This window comes from Xiphophorus hellerii, chromosome 2, assembly GCF_003331165.1.
Source record: "Xiphophorus hellerii strain 12219 chromosome 2, Xiphophorus_hellerii-4.1, whole genome shotgun sequence".
Classification (NCBI taxonomy): domain Eukaryota; kingdom Metazoa; phylum Chordata; class Actinopteri; order Cyprinodontiformes; family Poeciliidae; genus Xiphophorus; species Xiphophorus hellerii.
In genome coordinates, this window is record NC_045673.1 from 2886242 (window position 1) to 2906904 (window position 20663).

The window sequence follows — 20663 nt, forward strand, 5'->3', positions numbered from 1 at the left end:
CTCTATTGGACCTGATAAGAAATGTACATATCCTCAGGGGATGTAGTCTATATATTTTACGTCTACAGTTAAAAAAAAAGAAGTAAGAAAGTAGTTTATTTATTTATATATTTGTGGGGTTATCTGCTTCTCTAAGGAATAATAATATAGTGAAATATCCACTGTGTCAAAATGGAATTATGTTTACAAATAATGCCACTGAATTTCATTCAGGGGTATCAGAAGTGAAAGAGGGACTGAAAACAATTGTTCCCCACACTTTTCAGAATTTTAGTTGTAAACATTTTGAGAACCATGTAACAGTTTTGTTTACAATTATGCACGTCTTTATGTCGGTTCATTATATAAAAAGCAGCAAAAATACATTGAAGTTTGAGTCCCAATATGGAAAAATAACTTTAAACAGTTCATACTTTGTTTTTTCTTATAGTTTTTAACTCGTATTCTAAAGGACAGTTGTTTGGTTTACTTTATCACGTAAATATTTTTAACTAGAGAAAAATATTGGTACTTCTGTTTTTCCGTAGAGTCAAACATGGTCAGGTTGTTTTTTTATGACAAAGCTGCTGTTTTACTGTAATGGTGGATGATTGTAACTCAGCTCTTCTCAGTTGTTTGTGTTTGAGTTATATCTGGTGTTATTCTGTGCCTTTACTTCAGATAACAGCGCAGGAGCTGTCTGACAACAGAATCATCACTTTGACCCTGAGTGGGCGTAAACTGGATAAGAAGGTAGGCGGTCAGAGCCACACACACACACACACACACCCCGGCACACGGAGAAAGTCAGGATGCAAACACAAACATGTGAATACACTCAGCCTGTGCATACTAATTCAGAAACAGAGCCCACACAGAAAATGTTTTAACCACCTTCTTCTGCGAAAATGCGGGTGGAATAAAAATAACTGTTTTTAAAAAATGTGTAAAGAATGCAGGACGCATTGTTTTTGCCACTTATGTGAAAATGAAAAAGAGTCTAACAATGGCTCTGCTGAGCAGAACCATTTAAACATTCTGGTTAAACATGACTCATTCATTGTGTTTTTTCCTGTTTTGTTGCCACATTTGATTGCATGCACAGCTTCTCTCTTTGCTCCTATCTATCAGTAAAATGAAGCTGCTTGAATTGAGCAGAATTTAAACAGAGTGGAGCAGCTGCTGAGCTGTTTTCAGCTCATCTGGGCGCGTACCTGCTGTGCACCCTCCTGTTAAATCACCAGGATGCATTAAAAACAGTAATTGCTGCTGCTGAAATGACTTTTTGGCAAAGGCGATGTTTAAATTATCATAACATTCCAGCTGAGGCTATTATGAGAAATTAAGGGTAAGAAAAAATGAAGAGAAATAAAGTTCATCACTTTTTAAATTTTGCTCTCTGCAGGATTTCTTTGGTAAATCAGATCCCTACCTGGAGTTTCACAAACAGGGGGAAGATGGTAAATGGATGCTGGTGCACAGGACAGAGGTTAGTCATCACTGAATTAAACCATCTAATCTGCTCAACTATTGCCAGTTGCAAAAATAAAAAGAACTTGATGAAACTGTGTAAACTCTGCTCTTGATTCTGCCAAAACGTGCGCAGAATTATGAAAATGAGACGACCCAGCTCTAAGTGCTCTTAGCCAGATAAATTGTGCACATGCATTTGCAAAGTGGGTTTGTTCTGTAAGAGCAAGAAACAGAGCAAAGTTTAGCAGCAAACTTTGACTCCTAAATGAAGCATCATTAGACTTTCATGTTAATTTAAAAAGGGACACATTCACAGCGGCTCATGTATCAAGCATGAGGAACGGAGGGGAAAGACTACTGGTCATTTTTACGCTCGTTTTGGGATTTAGTGATTCATAAATGAGACGAGGAACTTCTTCTCTTCTGATCGTTTTTGTGCTCAAATCAAAGAAAAAGCTGCACAGACGAGTTCATTGATGGGACTGAACCTTAACTCTGATTTCTTTATTTAAATAACTCGATTGATGAATTTGAGTGCCTGTTTAGAAGCAGTGATGCATTCAATGACAGAATGTTTGTTCTTCTGTCTCCCATTTTGTTTTGTTGTTTAAGTTATAACAGGTAGGGCCTGTGGTTGTTAGGCTGGATATTATTTTCTACTTTTCTGTTGTTGCACAAATGTGAAATCTTTTTTAAATCTTTTTCTTCTGACCTCTAAATGCTACATTATTTTTTTTATTTCTTTAGAGAATCATTCTTGGCAGTCAGAAATGTTATCCTGACTTGGATCTTAATTTCTTATAACAGTTATTAGAAACTCATGTTCCTCTGTGGTTGGAACTGTAGATTTGCTGCTGTCGGGTTTAACGATGCTGTTTCTGTGACTTCAGGTGATAAAGAACACGTTAGACCCGGTGTGGAAACCTTTCACGGTGCCTCTCATTTCTCTCTGCAATGGAGATGTGGAGAGGAACATTAAGGTTGGTCCTTCTCTCACTGAAAATCAACTTTTTCCTCATTTCTGCTATTAAAAAATGAGGCGTTGAATGAAGTAGTGAAACTCCTGGAGCTTGGTGAAGCAGTTTGTTCTTGTGTGGAGTAGAAAACAAAGACAAACCATCTGATCCGCTGCGTTCTGCTCGCTGACAGGTGCTGTGTTATGATTATGATAACGATGGCGGCCATGACTTCATCGGAGAGTTTCAGACCACAGTTTCCAAGATGAGCGAAGCGCAGAACTCAGTGGAGGTAAACACTGACATTACTGTTGGTGCGTTTGTGTTGCATGTGTTTCAGTGTCTCTAAAATCTGTGTTTGGTTTCACTTCAGACTTTCTGAACCCTTAGTGATCCTGACAGCTTACAATTCTGAGCGATTGTTTAAATTATTTTATTACTTTTTAGTCCAGTTTTCAAGCAATTAAAAAAACAACATTTTCATATCTAATCCTCATACATTTTCTGCAAAAACTTCACTTTGATGGCTTGCTTTGCTTGGAAACAAAAAAATATCAAAGATGATCAGAAAATCTTGAGAATTATCCGTCAGAACTGAAAACTTATTCAAGCATAAAGAAATAAAATGACTCTAAAGCGTTTTGACCAGTGTGTTGTTTTCATTATTAGCAGATGGAGAGTGAAAGTCGACCTTTTCGACTAAGAATTTCAGTCTTTAACACATTTTTTCTTGTTTTCTTAATTATTTTATTTTTAAAATTAAATTAATTATATTTTACAGTATAAAACACATAGCAACAGTACAATATACAATGATTTGGGTTAATGAATTGAGACACACAGATAGTGTCTGTAATGTCTGTGTCATAATATAAATCAATAAATTATGAGGCAGGTAAAAATAAACATACAATGACTCAGTTAATTAAGAGTTAAGAAGTTTTTTCTACCAAGTGGAGTTTGTTTGATTTTATCCAGGATTAATTTAAGAGTAAATAAATAAAATTTAATGTTTTTGAACATTAAAGTTGACATCAAAATTTAATTGAGAGATTTTTAAGGGCTGAAAAGTTGCGCTTACATAAGCTTTTGTGGTTGTAACTCTGGAAACGTTTTACTGGTATGAATACTTTTGCATTCCATTGTAACTCAATGCTTTTCACACAAATAATTAAACTCAGCGACTCAGACTCAAGGAATTACTGCCTGGTAAACTAATTGACATGGATTATGTTGTGAGCTTTAGTCATTATCTGATATCATACTGTCAAAATGAAACCAAAATCAATTTATTCACATCTTTTGCTAATATTCCTGCTCACAGATGCAAGTTTTTCTCCTGTGAGTTTTTTTTCCCTTTTGCTTCTGGTCAGCTAAAGATATAAAGACGTCCAGATCAGAGAGCAGTTCATTCATTAGCAGCTCCCTGTGTTTTCTGTGTGTGTGTCCTCCCACTGACTCCCGTTCATGTGTGATAATGATGTGTGTGTAAAGGGGTGTAGGGGGGGTTTGCTAAATAACATGCAAACAGCGACACAGGCCGGATGGAGAGATGGCGGATGGAAAAATTCGAGACTGTAAAGAAGGGTGATGAAATGAGAAGCAGCCGTTAGCCGAGGCGGAGGAGCGTGACAGCGTTTAGCGTTTACCTGTCACATGAATCATGACTTAAAGTGTGCTTGCGTCTCAAACGTCCTTTTTGATCAAAGACTTTAACGTGTCTCTGCAGTTTCCTGCTCACCTTCTTCACATTAACTAATGTTTTTTTTCTTCATAGTCCCATCAGGAAGCCCAGCTGGGTTTTAACACTGAACGTTTGTCAGTCCAGTTGGAGTTACCGTAGGCGGAGACCCAGACACAGCCGCAGTCAGATCCCTGTCGCCTCTTCTCAACTCTGCTCTCACCCTCTTTCTCTTTTTACATTCCTCCTCTTTTTTTCTTTCCTGACACCTTCTTTCAAATTTTTTCACTCCTCAGGTGGAGTTTGACTGCATCAATCCCAAGAAACAGAAAAAGAAGAAAAACTACAAAAACTCAGGAGTCATCATCCTCAAGTCCTGTAAGGTGAGGATGGCTGGATGGAACAATGGATGAATGGATGGATTAACAAATGAATGGATGGATGAAAAGATGGATGACTGGATGGATGATGGCTTTAGGGGTGGATTAATGGTCGATTAGACGGACGGATGGATGGACAGATGAAAAGATGGATGGATGGATGAACAACTTGCTTTTTGGATAAATGGACATTAATTTCCTTTAGTTTTCTGTATTGAAGCTCAAAGTGTAACAATCTCCCTGTGAAACATGAACTTTGCTCCTTGACAAATAAAAAAAAAATATCCCCTAAAGTGGGCGGAGCTTTCATGTAGTTATACTTCACTGTACTGGTGTAACCAATAGGAAAATTAAACTGCAGTAGCTTCTGGGCAACCTACAGAGGGCAGCACTGAGGCGGTTAATAAAATATGGCAAAGTAAACAAATTTACACAAAAATGTAAAAATTTGCACAGAAGCATAAAGATAGAACCCTAAATAAACTATTTAGAGAATTTATCAATAAAAAAACATTGATTTGTGGTTTTAGTTATCCTTTAATCTCCCTCTGTGGATTTAGATGGACAGATGGGAACTCTCATTTCTGTCTGCCTTCCATCAGTATTTAAAACATTGCTCAATTCTTATCAATTACAAATTTAATGATGGAACTTCACTTAATGTCATGTTTTGATTGTTGATTCTATGTTTCATTGTGTTTCTGTGTTTGATATGATGTAAAGCACTTTGAAATGCCTTGCTGCTGAAACGTGCTACACAAATAAAATTTGATTTGATTTTCTTTTGCACTTTTGAGCCTCCACAGTGGCAAAAATGCAGGTTTGCACAAAGAAACGATTTAGACAGATTCAAACAACATTTAGCCTTAAATGAATAAAACCGAATCTAAATGTTTTTGTGTATTTTACTTTGAAGCTGAGATCGCTGCTTTAAGATGAGATAAACTGGAGTAATGAAGCCAAAAGAAACAGAATTAGCTTGTCTGAATTTTACACACATCCGATCAGACCTGGTCGCCAGTAACTAATTAGAGCCGGAGCTCAGAGCGCCACAGATGACGCATAAAGCTGAAACATGGAGTCTTTAGCTGCCTATTAAAACAGCATTAAAGCTGTGTGCATGACAGGCTCTCATAATTGATTGTTTTCTTCATCCTAGCTGTTTTCATGCACGAACAAATGAAGAAAAGTGCTAATATATAAATTTTATTTGCTGGCTTGCAGCGGGGATTAAAACTGAGCATTTGTTGCAACTGGAGAGGGAATTATTCTCAAACAAAAATGTTTTTTTAATCTAAATTTCAAATAACCAAGCTTTCCATGAAGAAGCAAACACATTTTTATTTAATGTAGAAAAAGAGTGAAAACATAAATCTGCTCTTTTTGTTGTTTCAGATTGCACACGATTACACCTTCCTGGATTACATTCTGGGAGGATGCCAGCTCATGTTTACAGTGAGTATGATGTCAGCATGCCTGTTAGCTTTTGTTCCCTTTTCAGCATCTGCAGTGTTGTGATGATGAGATGCATGTTTCCGTTGGCTCTGCTCTCAAAAATGAATGGAAAACGTTTGGATTTTCTATTTTCATCTCCCGGGTTGCAGCTGGATTGCAGGCTTTTACATGCAGAGAGGGAGGAGGCACTGAGTGGTGGAAAAATGAGTGCACTAGGGGGGAAATTTAGTTATTCTGCCAAAAAAATAGGTGAATTTTTAAATAAAAGTGATTTAAAATAAAGAGCAATGTGTTTAACATTGGGGTCAGGGAGACATCGTGAATTCCAGACATGGATGAGAGGAAACGTCCTGGTTTATTTCTGACTCTGGTCCGGAGAAACCTTTTGTTTTCCTGATTATGTCACATCTTTTCGTGTTACCCTCCTTTATAACGGCCGTCCAAAGTCACTCAAACACACCAAGCTTTTTTTTCATTATTCTGGATGAAAACAGACACAAAGACACAAATTCGCTTCCCTTTTTCCTTCTCCATCCCTCAAAATACATTTAAAGTTTTCAAAGAAAAACAACGTTCAGATAAAGAGGAAATGTATGGATTATTTGGTTCGCTACTTTTTTTCTGGTTGGAAACACATTTCATTCATTCAGTTATTGATTTATGTACTGTAGCTCTTTACAAAACTTTGTATTTCTTTACAAATAACATTTAAAAACATAAATCTGAATTAAAATAAACCAGCAATATGGAGGCAAAGTATTAAGAGCTTTAAAAATAAACTATAACAGTGAGAGGGAAAAATTGAATAAATATGATGAAACAATTTTTTCTGGAATTACTAAAATATACTAATGGTGTCAATATGAGTTTTGATTGAGATGCAAGTAAAGTTAAGCTAAGAGAAAACAGCTCCAGGGAAATAAGTTTGTTGATGTAACAGGATAATAATTCAAGGACAAAAATTGCTGCTCAGATTTTTTCTTTTTCTTTTTTCAAAGTACCTTTTTGGCACTTGGCTAAGTGCCATCCAGATCCATTATAAAGGAAAATGGCAGCAGATGTCACTAAAACAGACTAAATGGTTAAACAGAGATAATATTAGCAATTGCCTTGACAGTACACAGAAATAAACAAAAACATGGAGGGGTTTGATTAGCTTCAATGCACAACAACCCGGTCCTGTGCAGGATTCATGACTGTTACTCAAAACTTTAAGCTTTCCTTCAGAAGGTCCGTCTGATCTGATCCAAATAGTAAACTCATCGCTCCCTTCAGGTGTTTTCCTCCAGGCTTTAAAAACATCAGTTATCAAACCTCCGATAGAAAACGAAAAATCTGGACAGATCACTACTGCAGAACTACTGGCTGATCTCCAACCTCCCATTCATCAGCAAAGTTATTGAAAAACTTTGTTTCAACAGTTAAATAGCTTTCTAACAATGTCTGTTCTGTTCAGTCTGGTCTTTCAGTCTGGTTTCCACGGTGACCGTAGCACAGAGAGTGCCCTTCTGAAAGTGTTCAATGACATCCACATAAACACAGACTGTGGAAGAACCACAGTGCTGGTTCTGTTGGACCTCAGTATTGTCTGGTTCTAATCTTACATAAAGAACAGGGATTCCTTTGTTTCAATAGGAAACGTCTCATCAAAGCGAACAGAAGTCACATGCGATGTTCCCCAAGGCTCAATCCTAGGACCCCTCTTATTCAATAGTTCAGATTATAACAGGAAATAAGATTAACTACCATAACTATAATACACAGCTCTACATTACAATGTCACCATGTGACCTTTGAATCCATCCAATCACTGCTCAGATGCTTAGAACAGATAAATGTGTGGATGAGCCAAAACTTTCTCCAGCTGAACAGAAACAAAACTGAAGTTATTATTTTTGGACCTAAAGAGGAACGATCTAGAGTCAATGCACAGCTTCAGTTATTACAGCTGGAAATCAGAAATCAGGATGACCTCTGACCTGAACCTTCAGAGTCACATAAAGACAGTTACAAAGTTGGCCTTATATCACCTGAAGAACATTTAAAATCATGATTCATTTCCTAACAGGATCTAGAGAAATTCATCCATGTGTTTATCTTCAGTCGCATTGATCACTGCAATAGCATCTCAGGTCTTTTGGTTCTGGTTCTGGTTCTACTTCGCCTCCCCAGAACCAGCTAATTCTCCAACATGGAGAAGTAGCATTCAATTTTTATGCTCCTCTAATCTGGAATAAACTTCAGAAAAACTGCAAAACCACTGAAACACTTGAGTTCCTTTAAATCAGCTGTTTAAAGTTGCCTTTGATTAATAATAACTGGAACAATGTTTAATTCTAATCTGGATTACAAGTTTTTATTTCTTCTCTTAATTTTGTACTTCCTGTGTTATGTTTTTAATCATGTAAAGCTCTTTGATTTGCCTTGTTGCTGAAATGTGCAACACAAACTCACTGGAATTGACTATTTCATGGTCATTTTCTGATGATTTCTTTTTAAACTTGTAAAGTTAAACAGGAATTAACGGGGAAGCAAGATGTGCTGGAAGTGAAAATGTGTCCTTTATTTCATTTTAGATGAAAGCTCCTCAGAATAACATTATTGTTCAGATTAATAATCCGTTCATGGTTCTATTATCCAGTTATGAAGCTTTTCTTTCTTAAGGCACAGTCTGAATTCACAAGCTTTAATTTACTGGTAATGTTCACTGAGTATACGCAGCACAGCGGCGTAATAAATCGCTTCCCATGAGAGACGTCTGCATGGCCCTCATGGCTGTGAAGTCACAGTTTCATTCGTTTAAATCACTCAGCGATGCAATCCAGAGCTGCTGGGATGGTTTTCATTTAATTTTCTGAGGGAACATAAGGTGATAAAACCTCCTTTCCTATACTTGAGGATATATTTGGATGTTTTGGGTGATTACAGTAAAAGGAAAAAAGTTGTTGCATTGATCAGCAACTTTCTCTCAGAAGAAACTCCTTTGATTTTAATGACTTCCTTTGTCAAATAAAAAATGTTATTAGACAGAAATGATGCTGCTCTTATCAAATCTGAATCTTAGTTTTTAATTCATCTTCTAAATGAAACAACATAATAAAATCCAGGAATAATTGCTAAAATGTTCTTAACTTTAAACTCATTAAATGTAAACACTGTAAACCAACTCTCAGTTTATGGGCTTAAGACATTAAATCTATTGACCCTAACTTTAAATTATTTCAGTAAATAATTTTAGACGCCTTCTTTGAATGTAATGTAATGTTTAAACCTGGACCTGTTGCATTATAAACCAACTGGTTCTGACTTTTGACCACAAACATTTCATTCAGAAATAACCTTTAAACCCCAGAATAATTCATAGAACTCATAAATGCATGTAGGACTGAAACAATTAATCTGATTAATAATTGTCAACTAATATAGTAATTGATTAATCGGTAACACAGACTCAATCATAGCAGTAATTAAGCCAAAACTGTACAGAAAATGTAAATATGTTCCACCCAGAACTTCTCAAGTGGCAGTTTTAGCTTCACCGGGTTCAAAATATATAAAAAAATCTTCAATTGATCACCTTTTTCTTTCCATTTGTTTAGTTAATCTTGTGCTTTTTAACTTCTGACGCATCCTTTGCTACAAATGATCCAGTGTTCACTAAAGGAATGCTATTATTGCATTTATGGCAATAAAATGTTTATTTTTATGCTTAACATAATTATTGAACAAATTTGCATTTTAATGTATTTTTAATATTTTATAAAAAATGCTGAAGTGGTTTAATAAAAACTCTGCAGAATGTGCCGATTCTATCATCTGATTAATCAGTTAATGGTGAGTTGCAGCTCTTCATGCAGCTGTTATTCTCTGAGGCAGGATTCGTGTGTTTGGATCTCGTTCGCTTTGCAGCAGCTGCTTGGTGGATCTTCTGGGTCCGGTTGAGCAGAACTCTGACAGAGAACACGCTGTGCAGATTTTCTGGGCTGGTGGCGTGCTCGGTGCTGCGTTAAAGCTCAGACAATGGCTGCGTCTCTTTGGTACCGCCTGTTTTTGCCACCTTGTTGTCGGAAGCGAGACTTAAAGCAGAGAAGGTAGCTGTTGTTGCCATGGTGACGTTCTGCGCCGCCGATGAATGTTAAGGACATTTTCTTTTTTAAGAGAGAGAGAAGTGAATTTAGATGATGTAATAGATGTTTAGTCATATTTACAGCCTCATAGAAAACAATGGTACAGTGCAGAAGTATTCATACACCTCTAACGTTTTAACAACTATAAATTTATTATATTTTATTGATAACACTTTATTTGAAGGGGTTTGCATGAGACTGACATGACATTGGCATAAACATAACATCTGTTATGAACATGAAGGAGTTTTCATAAATATTTATGATTGTTGTCAAGAAGTTTAATTCGGTAAATAAAGTTACACTAAAAGTTGCATTAAAAGTCCATTAAAAGTTCCAACTTTGCATTAAAAGTGTTATTATTACCGAATCCCATTCTGAATGTGTTTAAGTATTAAACTAATTTACTCCGACACCCCTCAATAAAATGCAGATTCAGAAATCACAAAGAGAAAAGTTTATCCAGCATATTTTAAAGCTTTTGTTTATTTTAGTGACTCCATTAAAAATGGATTTCTGATATTAAGAATAATCACTTGATGTGACTTGGACTTTGAATAGAATGAATAAATTAGAATATTATTATAGAGGACATTTATTTTAGGAACATTATCACAAAATGAAACAGATTCTAAAGTTTATTTACACACAGATGGATGTTTGAAAGCCTTTATTTCTATTAATCATGATTATTTTTGTCTTGCAATTAATTAAAAAATGCCATTTAAAATCTGAATATTACCTAAAAATATACAACAGTTAATAGAAATATGGACTTAATGTAAATTGTGTTTAATATCTGCTTTTAATCTGATAAATAAGACTCATTGGGGCATATATTTTAATCTATTGAATATGACTGTAGATTTCTGCAGCTCAGCTTTCATATTGTTGTTATATCAGAATGAAAGATGAAAGAGTGAAAGACTCCCATAATATCTCAGACAGTTTAGAGATGATTCATATTCTTCAGCTTTCATATCAAGTAGAAGAAATGTTTACATGAACTTACATCATCAGAAAAACAAACAAACTGAGTTTTATGTCAGCAGAGTGACCAGAGTGTGGCTTGTTTTCAGCTCACCGTTGGTATTTATGAGAAATATGCAGCAACAGACGAGCTCTGAGTCATAAGAGCTGATCCAATATTTTATGTTTATTCATTTTACTAACTTCCACTACTTAAAAATCTGAGCCATACATAACATAGATACATATATTTAAAGCTATAATCACAGATTTACTTTTGAAAATGCTTTTGTTCCATTATTAGAAACAATTAGTTCATACAAGTCAGTGTAAATGACATTTAGATGTAAAACCTACTGCTGTTAAACGTGTTACTGTAGAGGAATATAATTATGTTAATAGTTAAAAATTATGTTGTTTGGTGGGTTTGCACTAAGATATGTTTTAACCTAAAATAAATGTATTGTGTCAAATGGACTGGGTCAATCTGAAGAAGCAGAAATACTCTTTATGGAGTTGCTTTTTACTGAGGAAATCTGGGGCCATTAAAGGTCAGTTTGACCTGAATAACTTGGAACTCCCTTCTCTTTTCTTGCTTGCAAAGCATAAAATTGGACCAAAATGTGATGGGAGGAAAGCTGTTTAGACCGATAAGGATACCATGAGAGTGATGGAGTGGCTTGTTTAGCACTTTTGAAACGGAGCAGATGTTGGGGGTCAATAGGTCTGAATATTCCCAAGAAACTCCAATGTACACTCATTTAAAAGCTGATGTAATTCTTACATAAGGACACAAGTCAAACACAGGCAGTAATGTTATTGGTCAAAACTTACCAACTTACACCAGTGAAAAAGAGATTCTATAAAACAGGAAGACTCTAAGAATACGAGGAGATTTTGGGGAGATTTGACTTTGTACTGTAAGATGATCTGTGGAACAGTGTAATAAATCTCCACCCGCCATGGCCTTTTTATTTCTTATCTATAAACATAATTAAGAGTTAAGACCTTTTTCGATCTTACATTACACTACCCAGAAATACTATAAAATCAACAACTGGCCCTTTAAACATCAGCTGCTATTCAGTTGCTAATTCTCTTTTCTCCATTGGATCTCCCAGTTTTCGCTGATGAGATGGTTACAGTAGCAGGAAACTCTCTCCTCTATGCTCTGCTCAGCGTTTGATAACCTATTAAAACTAAAAGAGGAACCGTGAATCCTGCAGCTTTCTTAAGCTCCGAGGTTTAGAGCCATTACGAGAATAAATCCTGCTGGAGTCGGGAGAAACATCCAGCAGTATTCAGACTGTAGACTGAATGCTTTAAGTGTAAATTTTATTATTTCACATTTCTATTATATATAAATACTTACACATGCTCTTCTGAATGATTGTTGTCATTGTCTTTTGTTGATATGCAGAATCCCAAATTACAGTTTTTCTGCTCAGAAACAAACCAAACGTTCTGGTGCGTTTTAGCTGCACAGGTCCACAGAATTTCTTCAAACATATTTTCTGCACTAGCTGCTTATGCAAACTGACACTAATTTTGATTCACCGTGAATAATCTCTCACAGACACCCAGTCACCAGTGACATCGTCTATCCTTTTTGGTACTACCATGTTACAGCCACACACAGAAGTTGTTGTGTACAAAACCAGCCAAGAAAGACGAGCCGTTCTGCGGCGTTCAGTCAATCTTAGCGAGGTTTTTAATCCTAATCTGCCGGGGGGGAACGTCTCTCCTGCTCGGCGCTGTGGGAGCCAGAGGAGAACGCATCGTTCCTCTGCGACAACACAAAGAAACAACCTGCTTTGGTGGCGAGGCTCACTTCAAATGACTCAGGATATTATTCATTTTGAATTCTTCATATCATTCATAGTTTTAACTGGTGGTAAAGAGAGACTTTGGAGGATTCGTCGCAATGTAAAAAAACCTTCTTGTTAGGAAAGCCAATCAGGATTGGCTTTGAATAAAATGTTATTTCTTTTCATGCAGCATTTCCCAAATTTATAAAATTATTAAGGAATCAATTGATAGCAACTATATTTACTGTACTCTCCGTATTTGCACAATAGCAGTTCACTGTTTTAGTCATATGATGGTGATATTTTTCAAAATGGTTTTAAGATTATTTTATGAGCAATTTTAGTTGTTAGCATTACCAACAGTACTAAATGCCACTGTGTTTATTTTACTGTTTATTTTCTGTCAGGTTTGTCAAACTGAAACCTGAGCCATATCAAAATCACAAATGTCCTTAAAGGGCCGGTTGTGCCAGAAAGTATTGATAAAACTCTCTAACAAACCGTTAAAATATTAATAATTAACTACCTTTTCAAGTAAAATTAAGTAATATTGAACAGCTTTTCACATTGATCAGTCATTGATTTTGTGTTTTAGTGATATTTAATTAATAATTCTTTATGCTATATAGTGTAAATGATGTAGGCGTATAAAATCCCAACTGAGAATAACAGCTTTTACATTCACCTCATGTTAGTTTTCTTTCTATTAAAACTCTAAGTAATCTGTCTTTGTTGTAGTTTTTGCAACTTTATATTTAAATAGAATATGTCTCAGATGAATATGAATAGATAAGTGCAATATGACTCAATAACATTAAAATGTTTTTAATGTTGTTGTTGATCGTCTCAGAAGGAAAGAATAAGGCGTTCACAAACGCTCTGACACCTTCGTCCATCCTCGCTCCCCTCCATCATCTCTCTGGCTGTTCAGCTGCAAATGTGTCAGAGATTCTGGCGAATATTCAACAGAGAAGCCAATAATAAAACTTCAGTGTGAATGTCAGCATGTCAGCTGCTCAACGGGAAGTTGGTGGTAGTGGGATGAGCTGTCAGTGTAGTCAAAGTCTCAAACAATCCCTGCTGTAAAATATACAGTAATCAGACGTGTCTCTTTTATTTAGTGAACGCTCTCCTGTTGAAACTGTTTGTCATGTTTTATTAGCTGTACATGTTTAAAAACTACAACCAGCCTGAAGCGCAGAACAAGTCAGGATGGCTTCATCCTTCATCACATTCACAGCTGTCACATCTGTCAGTGGAGGGCAACGGAGGACGAGCGCTGTAATAGTTCGGAGATGATCCATCAGCTGTCAGTTTGCTCAGGCGCGTTGTAAACCCAAACAGACGTACAGCAGAAAACGATGAGAGGCAACGCTGAAGTGTACGCTGGGAGGAATATCTCCTGTAAACATTCAAATTACTATAGATTTCTAATATCGCATTTCTAAACTCAGCTTTCTGTGTAATGTTACAGAAAGTTTTGTATGTTTTCCAGCCTTCTGGGAATAAACTACAACTGTGTTTTAGATAGAAAATAGAAAGATAGATAGATAGAAAAATAAAAATGGAAGAGTAAGCTTTCTGCCAAAAAGTTAGAGAAGTTTGAGAAACCTAGAAGAGAGAAACCTCTCTTTTAGGGAGAAACAAGTTTTCAAGTCGAAACTTTTGAAAATTTTTGGAGCTTAGAAATCTCAATGTTTTTTTAATAGAAAATTTCTGAGATTTTTTGTTGGAATCTTACCTAACACCCCATCGTAATTAACAGTGCTTTATTTGAGGACCTTCGAAAGTCTGTGTCCATCAACATATGTAATTTATAGAAATTTACATCCACTGATCATAATCATGAATATTATAACATTTTAGGTAAAGCCAGGACTTTAATGCATTAATTTCAATTAATTAATTATATAGATTTTATTGTGTTAAATATTTTAACTCACTTAATTTGCTTTATTTATTTATTTTTATTAAATAAAACAAAATCCAGAGCTGGAACCTTTGTATTCATATGTTTCTGGTAGGACTGTAAATCTGACGCACAAGTGACAAAACCGCTTCTCTCGGCCCACTGGGGGTTTCTTCAAAAATCGATCTGATTGGACGCTGCAAAAGACTATTATTGTGTTCAAGTTGTAGCATACCTGGTTTGTTTTTTATTCCCATTCAAAAGTACAAATTATTGAAAAGTCCATTTATTTTGGTAACTCCATCACCAAGAGAAGGACATTTTATAGATTAATTACATAAATATTGATGTCTTAACACCTTTATTTCTCTTAATCACAATCAGTTTTTGCTAACAGCAAATAAAAATGTGGCATTTAAAATTTTAATATTAAATCAGACCAATACAAATAGCTATTTTTAGAAACAGAAATGTGGCTTTAATGAATGTTTGCGTAAGTCCTGCTTAAAGGTTGTTATTTTTTTTAAAAACTAGTTTTAACCTAGCTAACAAGACTCATCATGGAGTCTGTTCTAATTTATTGAATATGACTATCATGAAAAAGTTTCTAAAGTTTGTCCATGGACTCGTGGATTTAGCCTGTTTCTTCATATAATCTCCAGCAGACACCAAGATCTTAACTTCAGTGTGAGAGATCAGACCATCTGCTGCAGAGCTCACTCTTCCTCGGGTTGCTAACGATTCAGAGCCTGGCTGAGCTCATTATCACGCTATAGAATGTGTTTGTTATTTATTACTGATTTTGACCCGTCCCTTCTCATTTCTATTTGAATCGAGTCGAATTTCATGCCTTGTTTTTTCTTTGTTTTGTTCTGGTTTATAAGAATAACATCACTATTTTTTTAATTGTTCTGTAGAACAAATTAGATCACGTTTAATGAAAAAAGATATTCTAGATTTAAATAGTTTAGAATCTGGTAAAAAAAAAAGAAGACAATTCTTCTGATAGTTAATACACTAGTATTGGGGAAATATGTAACATAGACTCCAGTCCAATCTTTCTCTCTTCTACTTTCACATGTTCCATCTTTGCTCTTTTTTTAGTTGCTTCAGAATGACTCCTTTTGGCTCCAGACGCAGCCAGATTAAAGTAAACAAAGCAGGCCAATGTTTAAATGAGATTTAAGAGGCTTAGAAGCTACAGGTTACAGCACAGAGTCTAAAAAACAAAAATAAGAGCACAAATAATAATCAGGGCTGCACTCTACTTAGACCAGCGGTTTGCAACATGCAACTCTGGAGCCACATGGGATCTTTAGCATCACATGTGGATGCTACATGTGATGCTAGCATCCACATGTGATGGATGCTAGCCATCACATGTGGCTAGCATGTGATGGCTAGCATCCATAAATCACCAGAAAATAACAATGAATACCGTTTTTTACAGTACGCCTGTATATTAATGTAATAAAAAAGTTCAGGTTGGCAATCAACATGAACATGACGCAGAAGCTGCTTTTTTAAACTTTTCTCCAACAGCAGCCGCACATGTGAAGCTTTTTAGAATAAGGCTGACTTTAACATTTGACCTCACAACGTTATTTGTGTAAAACTAACTGTGCTGATCTTAAGATAATTGTCTCTACTTGGTGTTCCTCAGGTTGGGATAGACTTCACAGCGTCTAACGGAAACCCCAGAGAGCCGTCGTCTCTCCACTACATCAACCCGCTGGGCAGCAACGAGTATCTGTCGGCCATTTTAGCTGTTGGCCAAATCATACAGGATTACGACACGTAAGGATGGAGCTCAGCTTCTATGCTAAGTTATTTCAGGCTGCAGTTATTAGTTCAAATGTTAGGATGTATGGATAAACATGTATACTTCTATAAAATCAAAGTTATGCTCCAAATTATTGAATTAAAAAAATTATTCTGGTTGTTTTTTGGTTTTTTTTTGCATAATTCACCCTAGAAAAGGGACAGTTCAGATAATTTAAATTAATATGACATGTTTGATGAGTTGACGTAAGCTTTGACTGAAACTGTGCTTTACATCTACATGTTGTGGATTATCCTGGTAAATTTCCACTGGAATACAAAACTGTCACAACATGATGAAGAGCAGAACCCAAAAACAGTTGGAAGGAACCAGGAAGCAAAACATAAAGACCTAAAAAAAAAAAAAAGAAGCAAAACGCTGAACCAACGTGTCAAAGGTCATGACACCAAACTTTATTTTCTAGCTCGGAAGATAAATTAAAGTTTTATCAGTCATATTTATAGTGTTAATGACATTTTGTGATGTTTGTAAATATTTTAGGACTGCTAACATATTTTCTATTATCTGAAAGCCGAAAAGAGAAACATTTTTAACTTTCCCCAAATTTGAAAGTTTCAATACATTTTAGCTAGAATTGACTTTTTAACTTTAGATATTACAGAGGATGAGTCAGACTGGTGGAAGCTCACTCTTCTCTTCCTGATTTCATTTTCTCTGATGTCAATTAACCAGCATGAAAATTAATTCAGATTTATTATCTGAAACTTTTGCAAATTCTTAATTTGAATGTAAACACCGTTCTGAGTTTGTTGTAATAAAAACAACTTCTAATATGTTTTCTTTACTATTATTATTATTCCAGCAATTAACAAGAAAAAAAAAATCTGTTTTGGAAATGTAAACATTGGTCAGACTTTGAATTTTCTACCATATTGCTTTTTTCATTGCCACTCCTGTCTAAATTTGTTACATTTGAATGAAAAAAACGAAGAAAAAAGATTGAACTAATGTTCCAATCTGTTGTCATGGTTTCCTCCTCAGCGACAAAATGTTTCCTGCGCTGGGATTCGGAGCTCAACTCCCACCCGACTGGAAGGTACAACACGTGTGGACGGAGTTTATTTTCTGTTTGTGTGCTAAACACAGAAAACGTGTGCAGCAGAGAGGCGAGGGCGGGTTTTCAGCCATCCTCTTATAAACATCCACCTCACACACACAGATAACATCATACACATTGTACATGCATATTCAGATGATTACGCAACTGTCAACCTATCTGTGTTGCCATGGCGCTGAGATGATGAAAAGGACAAAGAAGCCTTACACAGAGACATGATGGGAGGGAGGTGGAAGGTGTGGGAGAAATTGACAATATTCCTTAACAATATTCTCCAGTTTGATGGAGGATGAAACCATCAGTTCCTGTTTTCGTTTCTCTGCAGGTCTCGCATGAATTTGCCATCAACTTCAACCCCACTAATCCCTTTTGTTACGGTGAGCTTTTTTTTTGTAGATCTTACAGCAGCTTTAAAAACTAAAGCTCTACTTGATTTATCTTTCACATACATTATAGGGCTGAAACTAACAATTTTTTGTAATCGATTATTATGTTGATTAATGGATTAATTGGATAAAAATGGCCACATTAGGCCTTTTATACAATATTAGAAATACATTAAAATATGCAAACAAATTAATTATTTTATTATTTTTTTAAATAAGAAAATAAACTTTTTTTTGCAACGTAGCATTCCTTTCATGTACGTTTGACCATTTGTAGCAAAGGATGCATCTGCAGCTAAAGAAATACTATAATGTAGAAAGCCCTTTCTGCTCAACTGAACAGTGTAGAGCTGATCTGATGATTATTTTTTAGATTAACTGATAAATAACTGGATAGAAAAACGTTTCTTAATAGGAGATTTTCTTTACAAAATTTGAACCAGGTGAAGATGAAACTGGCTCTTGATGAGTTTTGGGTAGAAAATATTTACAGAAGTTATTTTATATTATCTGTTGATCTTTCAGCAAATTGCTTTTTTTGAGTTGGAATGCTCTGGTTAAATGATGATTAGTCCTTTTTAAATGTATGAATCCACATTTAAATGTTGGAGCATTATTTTGGGTTTCCTTCAGAATCGTTGCACAGCTTCTAAAATCTTCGGCCTCCAAAGGTTGAAGGGTCAGTAGATTTCTTTGGACAGATCCGGATTTAGTTCAGTCTGCTGAATTATCATCACAAAAAGCTGCAACAATGGATATATTAAACTTTAAATATCACATGCAACATGCAATAGATGAATCTACTGTATTAAAAATGTGCATTTTAATGCATTCAAATATCTGCTTAATTGTTAAATCTGTATATATTTTAAAAATAAAATTCTGTATGAAAAAATAAACATTATGCTAGTCTGAATGTGCAGTGCAAGTTTTAAATTTACCTCCAAATCGTAGACGCTTGTGGCTGCAGGAGACAGAAAACAGTTATTATTAACATCTATGTGTATTTTCCACATTTCTAACAGTTTAATTTTCCCGTCTGCATGTTCAGGTGTGGAGGGCATCGCCCAGGCGTACTCTGCCTGCCTCCCTCACATCCGCTTCTACGGGCCGACAAACTTTGCTCCGATCATCAGCCACGTCGCACGTTTCGCCGCTCAGGCGCTTCAGCAGGAGAAAGCAGCGGTGCGTAGCCGCAGCTCAGCTGTATTGTTTTATATTTACAGATGTACAAATACTCGGGTTGTATTTTGGGATCAGCTCTCTGCCTCTGGCTGAGCGCTGTATTCCCAGACAGCTGCTGAAACCAGAACCATAAAAATGTCTAAATGCAGCCAGGCATCGCTTCAGTCTGTGACAGTTTGCTTCTCTGTCAACCCACCTCTCCATCACCACTGTCCAGGTGGGATCTTTATCTATAAATGGAGATTTTTTTTCTGCTCAAACAGGTGATTCTCAAACTTTCTTCTGTATTATTTGAATGAGAATTAGATTGTTTATTTTTAAAGTTAGATTCATGTTTTATGTTTGTCAGAAGATTCTTTTAAAGATCTTATGAAAATACAATGTTTTTTGTTTTTTTTTAACCAAAGCAGTTTTAGTTTCTTCTAGGAGAATATGATCCGTCTTTTGGATCATCCTGATCTAAACTATTTTGAAAGCTTTTGGGATGATTTGGGAAGGAACAGTTTCAGACTAGATCTATTTTTAATAAATGGAGCCACTTCTGTTTTAGAAACACATGTTTCTATGTTTATGTCTTAGTGGAGAAACTCACTACTCCACTAAGTTCTTTTTTTGCAGATGATATCCTGTTTTCCTTTCAAACTGTTTTTAATTTTCATTTTATTTTACCTTATTTAACCAGGAAAGTCCCACTGATATTAAGAACCTCTTTATTAAGGGAGTTCTGACCAAGAGGCAGCAAAGATTACGCAACAATTACAAATAATTACACAATTAAAATGCCATACGAATAATTATTAAAAATAATCACAATTTAATGAATTCATCTCTGGACTTAAAAGTGCTAAATAAAGTAAGTTAAATGAATTTCCAGTCTTTTTGTGGTGAAATGGGACAGAGAGTAATAAATGATCACAGCTAAATGTAGTTTAGTTGTGTTTAGTAGATTTAAGATTTATTAATAAAAATTTAAGTTTGTCCCAGACCACCTTTAACAGACTGACGTTAGCCGTGTTTCCTCAATGTTTTTAATGCATATTTTGAACTATCGCATTAAGAACGCTGGATGGAAACGTTGAAATCCGAAAACTTTCTCAGTTTCGGATAAAAGGTTTATATGCTAGCTTGAGGCGGGTTTTGGCTTTTCTGTCAAACAGTTCATGTGCAAAAGAGGAGATGGAATAAATTATGACGTAGCCAACGTCAAACATCATAATTTGAGTTTGGGTGTATCTCTGGATTCCGAGGAACAAAACTCCAGCTCGGAGGGAAAGGTTCTCTCCATCTTTGTGAGATGTGAGCCTCATGCTAGTTTGCAGCTCTACTTCCTGTTTACATGCGTAGTGTCAACATCTGATGACATCACGCTTTGTGTAGACTCGTTGATTCTCTCTAAGCACGCTTAATTGGCATTTTTCCTTTTTGCAACATTTCAAAACTCCACTGAAAGTTCAT

General features: G+C 35.6%; 1 protein-coding gene across 1 annotated transcript in view; it reads left to right on the top strand.

Annotated features, from left to right (window-relative positions):
- Positions 1–20663, top strand: part of cpne2 (copine II) — a 39810-nt gene that overhangs the window by 11781 nt on the left and 7366 nt on the right. Inside the window, exons 5-14 of the mRNA XM_032546005.1 lie at positions 661–732; positions 1385–1468; positions 2343–2432; positions 2602–2700; positions 4386–4472; positions 5865–5924; positions 16401–16534; positions 17562–17616; positions 17963–18014; positions 19075–19208. Of these exons, the coding sequence (XP_032401896.1) occupies positions 661–732; positions 1385–1468; positions 2343–2432; positions 2602–2700; positions 4386–4472; positions 5865–5924; positions 16401–16534; positions 17562–17616; positions 17963–18014; positions 19075–19208 (867 nt within the window). The remainder of the gene's footprint in view (positions 1–660; positions 733–1384; positions 1469–2342; positions 2433–2601; positions 2701–4385; positions 4473–5864; positions 5925–16400; positions 16535–17561; positions 17617–17962; positions 18015–19074; positions 19209–20663) is intronic.